General features: G+C 39.6%; 1 protein-coding gene across 3 annotated transcripts in view; it reads right to left on the bottom strand.

The window, feature by feature from the left end:
- The window catches only part of sh2d3ca (SH2 domain containing 3Ca), a 77556-nt gene that overhangs the window by 7004 nt on the left and 58106 nt on the right, over positions 1–12446 (bottom strand). For all 3 annotated transcript variants that reach the window (XM_036595177.1, XM_036595178.1, XM_036595179.1), the window contains 4 exons: positions 8321–8449; positions 6075–6502; positions 2158–2282; positions 571–1064 (listed from right to left, as the gene is read on the bottom strand). In XM_036595177.1, coding sequence (XP_036451070.1) covers positions 571–1064; positions 2158–2282; positions 6075–6502; positions 8321–8449 — 1176 coding nt within the window. The remainder of the gene's footprint in view (positions 1–570; positions 1065–2157; positions 2283–6074; positions 6503–8320; positions 8450–12446) is intronic.

Raw genomic sequence — 12446 nt, 5'->3', positions numbered from 1 at the left:
TTACAGTCATTGCCCACTGAGGTATGAGGTAAAGGGGAATTCCACTAATTTCTGAAAATTTCTGCATAATTCAGTGGTTTGGAGTGAAATGGTTCATAACTTTGTTTATCAATAAAAAATTGTTTTTGTATTATTTCTCTTTCCAATTTCATATATTTACAACTTGTGTCCCTTTAGTTTTCCTGACATGCCCATAATTGTATTATTTTTTCACAAAATACAAAAATCTCTATTATATTTACTTTGTAAAATGATCAAGAAACCAATACATTTCTTCAGAGTTTTTACATGCAGTTTTGATAATGGTAAAGTAGTGGTAACTTTACAAAGAAAATTGTGGGGTGGGGACTATTTCTTTGAGGACCTTACAACACCCTACATGTACCTCTCTGCCCTGCATGTGCTTTTAAAAATCTGTTTTAGTCCGAAACCTTATCTCAAAACTACTGTAAAGTGGCTTACAGCTTATTCTCCTCCTTCAGAATAATACATCATGATGCACTGATGGACCTTTACACCCTCTTATACACACTAAATATTTTCAAGTCTGTTTTATTTTGAGTGTCTTACCGTGCAGTCGACCTTCGTGATGTGTTTAGCCGCCGTTTTGGGGTCCACCTCTGCCAGCAGCTCCTTCACCCTCTTTAACACCCCCATCTCCAAGGGTTTGTTCTCAGATGGAAGCAGTGCGGACTGGTACTTGCCCGGCCTGAAGGAGGACATGGTCTCCACCAGTGGGAGCGTGAAGCCCTCTCCACTGTCTGGAGGGGTGGAACCTGGAGGTCTGCACTCCTCCACTCTCAGCCTCTCCACATAGCTCTTACAGGGCGGGGTTGGGGGTGGGCCAGGGCGGAGCTCACAATAACTACCCCCCACCTCTGAGCCGTCTGAGGGGTAACTGTGGGCGGGTGTAGACTGGGCGTGGGCAGGGGGCGTGTCTGAGCAGGGCAGGTTGTTGTTAGAGGAGGACGGGGAAAGGTGGGGCTCACTGGAGCGACGCATCACTGGGGAGGGCGGGATTACAGCTAAGACACGCCCACCTGAGCCATGTCTGTGACGAGAAACTGAAGACGGAGAGAGGAAAAGGAGAGAGAGAGAGATTTTAAAGACCCTTTATTTACTAATCATTTAGGAAGAACAGTACGGATTTATTTTAAAGAAGCGTATAACATTATGACTCATGACCTCAAGTGTTCTATGGCTTTAGTACATCAGTTTTGCAAAGTAAAGAAAAAAGTCCCCAAATATGTTTTTAGGTATTTAATATGTTTTTAATGTGTAAATTCTTCCACCAATTCCAAAAGTACTTTCATCAGCATAAAGCATTGTTATTACTACGACACTGAAATAATGCAGCTTTGATGTAATTAAAATTAGGTATGTTAGATACGTGAAGAACAGCTTTCGACCAATCAGATTGCATCTATGTCCTTCCCTTTAAGACACCAATCTGAAAGAGTTGATCATTACTTGTTCTAATAAAACAGTGGGGGGGGGGAGAAGGAGACACAGTGAGAAAAAGAGAGAGAGAAAAAGAAAGACTAGAGAGCAAGGAAAATATTAGAAAGAAAGAAAGAAAGAAAGAAAGGAGCAAGGAAACAAGCAGAAATGAAGGAAGAAGGGAGAAAAAAGACAGTGATATGAGAGAGAGAGAGATGTGAGGAGTAGAAAGAATTGACAGAGAGAGAGATAGAAGTGAGAAGTGGAAAGAGAGAGAGCAAGGAAGAATGTAAACAGAAAGAAAAAGGAGAGAAAGAAAGAAAGAAAAAGAGAAGAGAGCAAGAAAGAAAAAAGGAAAAAAGTAGAAAGGAGAGAGAGATTGCAATAAAAGAGAGAAAGAAAGAGGTCGGAGTGTTTGATATTGACAAAGTAGAAAGAAGAGAAGGGAGTATAAAAAGAGAGAGAAAGAAATAACAGGAAAAAAACAGAGAGAGAAAGATAAATAAGAAAGGAGAGAATTAAAGAGAATGGGAGTGATGAGAAGTGACAGAGACGGAGGGGGAGAGAGAGATGAAGGGGGAATCACTAATTACCTCATCAATATTAATCAGAATTTCCGCGCTTTCTGTGTCTAATGAGTTGTGCAATCTCTGTAATCTGTAGATAAATGAAGGCCAGCTGTGTCACTGTGCTGTGTGTGTGTATGCGAGTACTCACTGGAGCTGTACGCAGGTGACAGAGGGGTTTCCCCCACAGGGCTAAGGGGGCAGCGGAATTCCTGTATCTGATCCATGCTGAGAGCGCAGTTCCTCATGGCATCCTTATGGTGAACAGTGGAGGGGCTGCAAGGAGCACACACACACAGACACACAGCCTTTAAAATACAGCACAATACATACACTGTCCACTGACTCGAAATTAAAAAAAAGTTCAAAAGCTTGGAATCATCACATTTTCAATCATATAAAACCAATTTGGTTGCAGAAATGTGTGTTAAATGATTTAGTAACATTTTACTTAAAGGCAGCACTCATAAAACTACACGACACCTACATAAGCTTTTCATGACAACTTACATAAACCTACCTAAAGGCTTATTTCAACAAGCAGTGGTTTTAAGGGTGTTTTTACCCCTTTCAGTGTCTTTTATAAAGGCATATTCCAACAAGCAGTTGTTATAAGGATGTTTTTATCCCTTTCAATGTCATTTATAAAGGCTTATTCCAACAAGCAGTTGTTATAAGGGTGTTTGGTAACACTTTCTATGAATGTCACCTTTGTAAGCATCTATAAACACATTCATAACATGTTATAATGCATTCATAAGACATTATAAACGTAGCTATAAATATTTATAAAAATGCATTATACATTATAACCATGCTTATTATGCATTATGAATTGTTAACATAATACATTATAAGTACTGATCATAACAAATTATAAGAGCTCATAAGTCGTATTTGTCCGCTCTAAGTGAAGCATACTGTACTAAAGCCTCCTCCAGTGTTAAGAGTGAGGCTTCAAGCTGACGTATTCACTGAAGAATTTACTGAAACAGTAAAACATACACAATAAAACACATTACAGGCTTCAAATGTCAGTGTTTAAACTATTGCTGCCATCAGTGTTTTACCCAATGTGGGAAAGTCAATGTACACCACCGTTAGCTTGGTATTTGTCTTTATGCTCTCCAAGCTGGGACTGACTTCTTTGGCATTATTATAACATGTTATTAACACTACTTATAATGCATTATATAAACAATTCATAATGTATAATAAACATGGCTATAAAGTGTAATTCAGTGTAATTCTTTTTTATAAATATTTATAACCATGTTTATAATGCCTTATGAATACATTATAACATGTTATAAATGTGTTTATAGATGCTTACAAATGCGACATTCATAGAAAGTGTTACCGGGTGTTTTTATTCCTTTCAATGTCATTTATAAAGGCTTATTCCAACAGGCAGTTGTTATAAGGGTGTTTTTATCAATTTCAATGTCATTTATAATGGCTTATTCCAACAAGCAGTTGTTTTAAGCATGTTTCGATCTATGTCAATGCCATTTATAAAGGATTATGCCAGAACAGAGGTCTTAAAGGCACAGTAACAAAATTGCCCTATATAGTTCTAAGGGATTAAGAGAGGTTGGAAAATGGTTGTGTAAAAATAAATGAAAATGTCTGTTTTTGGTACATAAACCCACACAAATGACATGGGCTCTTTAATAATCATTGAACAAAACTCCTAAAGTTTTTATTTCATGTAAAATGCCCAGAAGTATTAATATGATAGGTGATTCCAAAGTTTTGAATGGTAATGCATATAGTCAAATACAGTTCACAAAAGGGTGCAGCTACAACTAGCACATCACAAAACTAATTGAACTAGTGTTTCTATTAGAAAATGACTAAAAAACAAAACTGCAGTCTCAGTAGACATATTCAGTGCCCAGTGGAGGAAGCATTGCATGCTGGGACTTGAAGTGCAAAACAACCACTGTGGAGAAAAAAGTGTGAGGCAGTGAAACAGAGGGATTAGTGAGAATGAGGGGTCTGTGCTACAACACACACACACACACACACACACCAGCTGCATCCCTGCTCCGTCCTCACTTCAGTCTCTGACACCAGAGGCTCAGCTGGTTCTGTCGGCGCATCACCACTGATAATGTAATAATGAGCAGTTAGACTCCTTTCCACTATTGTAACAATAAGTCCAAGTTTAGTCCAAGATTTATGCAGCAAACATAGATCACATAAAACCCCATTTCCAAAAAAGTTGTGATGCTGTGCAAAATGTATAGGTATAAAAGAGCATCCCAGAGAGGATGAGTCTTTCAGAAGTAAAAGTGAGGAGGGACTCACTACTCTGTGAAAGATTAATGTTTCTCAACATAAAATAGCAAAAAAACTGGAGATTTCCTCATATACAGTATATAATATCCAGCTTGTTATCAGCACACAGTTCAAAAGCCAGCCTCTGTGATGGTAGGGTAGTGCATTAGTGCACATCTGTGAAGGAACCATTAATGCTGAACAATACATACAGGTTTTGGAGCAACATGTGCTTTTGCAGTGAAGGCCATGCTTATTTCAAAAAGACAATGCCAACATTCTGCATGTATTACAGCAGCACGGCTCCGTAGTAAAAAGGTCCGGGTGCTAATCTGGCCTGCCTGCAGTTCCCAAACACTTGCAGAGTGTTGTTAAAAGAAGGGGTGATGCAGCACAGTGGTAAACATGCTTCTGTCCCAACTTATTTGGAATGTGTTGCTGGCATCACAATCAAAATGGTCATATATTTTTCAAAAACAGTAAAATTGCTCAGTTTCAATAGTTGATGTCTTTTAGTATGTTCAGTTAAATATTAGGTTTAAAGGATTTACACACTGTTGCATTCTGTTGTTATTTACATTTTGCACAGCAGCCCAACGTTTTTGGAAATAGGGTTGTAAAAGGCTCCAAAAAATGCATATTGCTACAATTAACCTGGCTGGTAATCCGACTGGTATTCAGGTTTTAGACAATCTTTAACGGTTTGACATTCAGTGCATTATCATGATAACCGTCAACATCTTTATCACCAAATAGTTTAAAATTGGCAACGAAACATCATGAAATATGGACATAAATTAGACAGTGATCAGTAATCAGTAAGTAGTCCTTCCATCATCATCATAAGCAAAGCCAGAACATACAGAGCCAACATTCCCCAAGAAACATCAACAAACCCAAATGTCAGGTTGATGTGAAATACCTGTATTTGACCACTGGGATATTTTTTAAATGAAATAGTCCATTCGTGCTGTTGTAGAACGCTCTACCTCATTCACACTGTTTTAGTATGAGTTCTCATTCACATTGTTCTACAATGTTCTCCTTCATTTCTGCTAGAAAACCAGCAAAGACCTTCATAGATGGTCACCAGTAAAAGCAGCATTTGCTGTGTTTTGGATGCCGGTATGCTGGACAACCAAGCTAAACCAGCAACACACCAGCATAAACCAGCACAGTGCGGCTTAGACCAGCATTACATTCATGCTCTTCTATGCTGTTTTTTTGAGCAGAGATTCCACAAAGCTTTGCAATGTCTGACCCTATTCACACTGTTCTAGAGTGTTGTTTCTCATGCACAATGTTCTAGAATGCCCTCCCCATTCACACTGCTCTAGAATGTTCTCCTCATTCACACTGCTATGGAATGTGCTCCCCATTGACACTGCTCTAGAATATTTTCCCCATTGACACTGTTCCAGAATGTTCTCTCCATTCACACCACTCTCCTTCCTTCACAATAGTCCAGGAAGGTCTCCACTATTTACAGTGTTCTATAATGTTCAAGACCATTCATGCTGTTCTACAAAAAAAAATGTTTCTCTTCCATTCACACTGTTCTACAATGTTCTCCCTCATTCACACTGTTCTACAATGTTCTCCCTCATTCACACTGTTCTACAATGTTCTACTCTATGCACACAGGTTTATTTGGCTTGTCTGTTCTTATTCTGGAACAGTATAAAGTAGACAGCCTATATTATGGCGTAAGTGTTTGATGAGGAATGTTGGGTAAGTGTGTACTGGGCTTACGACTGTGTAATCATCATGATTATCATCTCTCACCTGTGTGGTATGATCTTCTCTGTGGTCAGTCCATCGGTCATGGTGACACTGCGTCTTTTGATGTGCGCCCCCCTGGGGCTAGAGGGTGAATGTGCAGATCCTGACCTGCCGCTGGCCAGAGCAAAAGTGGCCTCCAGGTACCTGAGGGGCAGCGTACGGTTCACCGGGCAAAGCAGCTGGGCGCTGGTGCGCGGGCACACGGGCCGGCCGGTGCCAGCATGGTGCCGGACCAGTGTGGGCACCGAGTCAAACGGCTCGTGCTCCAGGAGATACTGGACCCGCGTTTGTCCACTTTTCACCAGGACCTTACTGATACGACAGTGGACCACTTCCTGCTGCCAACGGCAGGTGATCACATAATCACCCATGTTGGCCAGAGAGTCGCGCACCAGGAAATCTCCACTCCGCAACACCAGCGTCTCAGACACCTGCATACAAACATGCACAGACACAAAAAGAGGGTAGCAAAATCACGTCAGTGTCACTGCAGTGCTCAGAATGATCCACCACCCAAATAATACCTGGTCTGTAGTGGTCCTGTGGGAGTCCTGACCACTGATGAACAGGGTGAAAGGGGGCTAACAAAGTATGCAGAGAAACAGATGGACTACAGTCTGTAATTGTAGAGCTACAAGAGAAGTGTGCATGCCCAAGGAAGAAGAAAACAATGGAAAACAAAAGAAATCCAAACAGAAGAGAAAAGTTTAACCACTAAAATGAACAATGTGAGAAAGACTGACTGAAGAAGCACAAAAAGGGAAAACAAACACAAAAACAACAAAGTTCCAAACCACAAAGACACGGCAACATCCAACAATAAACAGCAGGGAAACAGAGAAAAAAAACATATATATCACAGGTGAGTCTGATGACAAGGGGGCGGAGTTAGGGAAACAAAGCTAAGAGAGAGTGCAGAGCCTGTTAAGGGGAACTATGGCTTGAATGTGAAGTTACTATTTTGGAGATACTTGTTTTTCTTTGGATAGCGACGTTACAGTATGTCACAGATTATTGGTTTTGAAAATGTACTGGTGGATACTGGACACACGTACGTGCCCGTTCCAAATGAAATCTTTAACCTAAAGAGAATTTCCTGACTAGATAAAGCCTAAAATGCATATTTGTATAAGTGCATTTTTGAATATATATATGTATCTCCATTTTTGTTGAAAATTTTATGATGATTAGACCAATAGAAATGCTCCCAAATCACTTGGAATAAAACCTCTTTACAATAACTTACATTAAAAGGTAAGAGTATTTTTGCCTCTCCTGTAAACTTACTATTTTGGAGATACTTGTTTTTCTTTTGACAGTGACAATATGCATTTTTGCATTATGTGCATTTATAAATACATATTTATGTGCATTTTTGAATAATATATCTTTATATATGCATTTTCAAATGATTAATCTGTTCATATCCATTTTTATGTTTTATGTGTCTCTATACATTGCTACATTATTTTACAGAATTTGAAAATGCCGGCTGCACTTTGTAATGTATAAAATTGAATGTAAGTCTTTTTTATAAAAAATACCTATATATATATATATATATATATATATATATATATATATATATATATATATATGCATCTGAATAAATGTATGTGTATTTTATTTATAAAGTATTTTATTACATAGTCAGTATCATACATCACATATGCAACCAAAGCATGCCTTGTCTCTATCTGCCACCAGATGGCGCTCGGTGTATGTGTGTGCAGCACTGCCTAGGTCACTACTTGGTGTCCCATCTGCATGAGGAGCAGATAAAGTTTTAATAGGATAGGGTGTGGAGATCCCTCAGTGCTCCAGAAACAAATGCATTACACTAAAGCACAGATGGCTGAAGTCTCACTACAGACAGCGTAGGCAGCTATCATAGTAAGCTACACTAAAAATGATACAATAATATTTCTACACCCCCACACACACATAGAGAAACACACACTAATTATATTACTATAATTGACGTTAGTGTAGCCATATTAAACCAAAGTGTGATCTATACACATACAGTGCACACATACAGGTTAATACAGGTATTTATTTATGCAGTGTTTTTGTTCAACCATTCCCAAATCTCTCCTTGACAATGCCCAGTATTATTTGTAGTTATTGTCAAAAACCTTGTTTGGCTCAATCAGTCCTTCTTACACTCATACCTATGCAAATATCTCATACCTATATACATATATACACATACATACATGGATATGCACAACCACACAAACACACACCTCTCGTGGGATGTGGCCATGGTACCAGCCGTGGCTCCTCATGTCACTGCTGCTGAGTTTGAGCTCCTCCTCCAGTTCCTTCCGCAGCTTCTCCGGTGGAGACTCCAGCAGGTACTTCTCCTTGGAGAACTGAGCAGACACAGAAAGAGATATGAGCTGCACTCATACAAACACAGCCATCGTTCTAATACATCACATTCTAAGACTTGATTAAGAGAAGAGAAGAGAAGAAAAGAGAAAAGAGAAAAGAAGAGAAGAGAAGAGAAGAGGACATGATAGAAGAGAAGAAACAAATGCACAAACACCGCCAATGAAAACAAGGTAGCAAAGAAGAATATAACTGAAAATGTAAATGTTTAATTAAATATGTAATTACATTTGAACAGCTTAGTAAAACAAAAGAAATAACTTTAAGGATTAATTCCTTCACACATTTGTCAGCAAAGTGAGAAACTGATGAGCCAGGCACTTTGTCATCACAGCCAGAGACTCATCTCTGTTCACCTAAACCCAGCCTAATATACCTCCCGCTCTTTTACGTAACGCCCCACCGCTCTGGAGACTGCAGACATCAGAGACAAGCACAAAGCACTGACACAAACCCACACATTCAGCAAAGGGAAACTCAGATTGAGTTATTTAGGACTATTTCCGTCGTCTACATAGATACAGAGGGAGTGACAGTGGGAGACGGCTGTTTCAGACAATGGCCTCACTGAGTGGGTCACTGTCAGAGTGTGAGGCCGTGACCTTGTGTGAGACAGACAAAAGGCTCAGACCAAACACAGAGTGCACTGTAATAAAGTCAATAAAAGAGACAGCAGCCATAGCCGAGGGGATCTGAAGCGAAGAACACCCAGGCGTAGAGGACGCAGGTACACATGTCTGTATGTGTCAATGAAAAAGTAAACAAAGCCATTCCAAGTGTTCTGAGGTGAAATGCTCCGTTCTAGAGACCCTTACCCAGTCAGAATTGTTCACAGGGGTGGTGATAGGAACCAGACATCCACCTCTAAAAGCTGCCTCACAGAAAGTTATTACATGAAACGGTTGTGAATATGCTGCCTGACGTCTGAGATATTGCTTTATAATAGTTTTACAATAAGCTTTTGTCCTAAAACATTTTTTAGGCCAAATAGGCCCCAAACAAGATTTACCACTTTTGTATCATTTCTAACATTACATATAAACTCAGGAGACACGTGTAGGTTCACTGGTCATTTTGGGTAGTAAACAAAATGTCTATGTGTGCATAGACATTGGGACTCCTGGTTCCTATAACCACCACTGTAAAAAAATCTGACTATGTAAGTTTCTCTGAATTAGATCTCCATGATTAAATTATGCAGAAATTTCATAAATTCAGTGGAATTCTCCTTTTTTGAATTGATGTGTCTGTAAATGTCAAGGGAAGCTTGTGAGATTATGTGTGTTGTGTGTGAGTCACTCTGCTGGGCTCTTCCTCTCTCCCTCAGAGAGACACATTGATTAGACATCTGTCTCTGTATCTTTATCTCTCTATCTCTGTATCTTCATCTATCTCTTTCTGTGTTTTTATATATCTCTGTATTTCCCTTTCTTCATCTCTTCATTTCTGTATGTTACTTTCTCCTCCTTTCTATCTCTGTATTCATCTCTCTCTCTCTCCTACGCTTCATCTGTCTCTCTCTCTTGATCTGCCTCTCAGTATCTTTCTCTTGCTCTCTATGTATCTGTCTCTGAGTCTCTGTCTTTGTCTCTTTCTGTATCTCCCTCTGTTTCTCTCTGTCCATCTACCTGCGTCTCTCTCTTTTTCTATTTCTTTCTCCTGATCTCTCTCTCTGTATATATCTCTATATCTGTATGTTTCTCTCTCTCTCTGTACCTGTATCTCTCTTTCTTTCTCTGTATGTCCTTCTCTCTCTGTACTTGTATCTTTCTTTTTCTGTATCTGTCTTTCTCTCTCTGTACTTGTATCTTTCTTTTTCTGTATCTGTCTTTCTCTCTCTGTACCTGTATCTCTCTTTCTTTCTCTGTATGTCTTTCTCTGTCTCTCTCTCTGTACCTCCCTCTGTGTTTCTCTCTCTGTGTACCTGCGTCTCTTTTTTTCTCTATTTCTCTATCCTGATCTCTCTCTGTATATCTATATATGTCTGTTACTCTTCCTCTCTCTGTACCTGTATCTCTTTCCTTCTCTGTATCTCTCTCTCTCCATACCTGTATCTCTCTTTCTTTCTCTGTATCTGTCCCTCTCTCTCTCTGTACGTGTATATCTTTCTTTTTCTGTATCTATCTTTCTCTCTCTCTGTACCTGTATCTCTCTTTCTTTCTCTGCATGTCTTTCTCTGTCTCTCTATCTGTACCTGTATCTCCTTCTTTCTCTGTATCTGTCTCTCTTTCTGTACCTGTATTTCTTTTCTTTCTCTTTCTGTACCTGTATCTCTGTTCTTCTCTCTATCTGTCTCTCTCTCTCTCTTTCTGTATCTGTCTCTCTTTCTTTCTCTGTATCTGTCTTTCTCTCTTTTTCTGTACCTGTATCTCTTTCTTTCTCTGTATCTGTCTTTCTTTCTCTCTTTCTTTCTCTGTATCTGTCTTTCTCTCTTTTTCTGTACCTGTATCTTTTTCTTTCTCTGTATCTGTCTTTCTTTCTCTCTTTCTTTCTCTGTATCTGTCTTTCTCTCTTTCTCTGTACCTGTATCTCTCTCTGTATCTGTCTGTGTTTCTCTCTGTATCTCTTTTTCCTACTTCTCTCTTTGTACTTGTCTCTTTCTGTTTGTCTATCTCTCTCTGTACTGGTCTCTCTCACTCTCTCTGTCTTTCTCTCTCTGTATTGCCCCCCCTGTCTCTCTCTCTGTATGTCTGTCTTTCGTTCTCTTTCTCCCTGTACATCTCTCCCTGTATCTGTCTATCTCTCTCTCTGAACCTGTATCTTCCTCTCTGTCTATCTCTCTCACTGTACCTGTATCTCTCTCTCTGTCTATCTCTCTCACTGTACCTGTATCTCTCTCTCGGTCTATCTCTCTCACTGTACCTGTATCTTCCTCTCTGTATATTGCATGTTTTCCCTCTGTATAACTCTCTTTGTATCTGTCTCTCTTTCTCTCTGTATCTCTCTCTTTGTCTCTATCCTCTCTCCGTCTGTATCTGTAACCCTCTCTCTCTCTACCCTCTCTCCCTCTGTATCTGTATCTCTCTCTCTCTCCTTATAAGAATCATGAGCGTTGGAGGTAAGAGCTGAATTGCTGCAGTCTCCACTCAGATTTGATTAGCTTTGTGCGTCTGTGTGTGCGTGTGTGTGTGTATGTGCAGTTGTGTGTGAAAGAGCATGGAGGTCAAGTGTGTGGAGTTATTGCTTTTGCCTGTGTGCCTCCAGGGAGGAGCCCACCTCCACAACCCAGCGCTTCATAATCTCATCCTGCTGTAATTGCCTTTCACTGCTAAGAGGGGCTACAAGGGGGGATATTTTGTGACTCAAGCTGTGATACAGTAATCTGGCTTTAGGACCGTGGGGAAAACCCCCAAACAGGAGCCAGCCTGATATAACGAAGTTTATATTGAGTTAGAAAAGAGCAGTAGAGAGTGGAGTGACCATTACAGAGTTTCTGACCTGCTTTTATTCCCACTGTTTGTTATTAACCCTCAGAAGTCACTGATATCCCTGACAATAATAAAAGCACAGTGTATTCTGATATGAATTATTTCTCACTCGTAGCTCATGAAAACAAATGGAGAAATTCTGTGGAAAGTTCAGATTCTAAACTTCCAATCCACACCACACTCGCATTTGTAAGAAGAATTATGATTTGATTTCGAGGAAATCATTGTTGTGTGAACAGTCTTGTTTTGCAGAAAGTTGAAATCTGTTTGACACTTAAATGAAGGGAAAAAGTTGCAAGCAAAAAGTTGTACACATAATGCAACTGTAATTCATCATGTAACTAATTTACTTACATAATTATAATTATAATGGTTAATGTTTCTCTCAGGACTGGACAGAACCAGAAAAGCGTGAGCTAGAACTTTTGCCCCCCCGGTTTGGTCTACATTTATCATACAGGAGAAGAAGTGAAGAGAAGAGAAGAGAAGAGAAGAGAAGAGAAGAGAAGAGAAGCAGAAAGGAGTGAACATAAATACAATGGAAGACAGA

Source organism: Colossoma macropomum, unplaced genomic scaffold (genome assembly GCF_904425465.1).
Source record: "Colossoma macropomum unplaced genomic scaffold, Colossoma_macropomum, whole genome shotgun sequence".
Lineage (NCBI taxonomy): Eukaryota > Metazoa > Chordata > Actinopteri > Characiformes > Serrasalmidae > Colossoma > Colossoma macropomum.
This window is presented reverse-complemented; position numbering and strand designations above follow the sequence as displayed.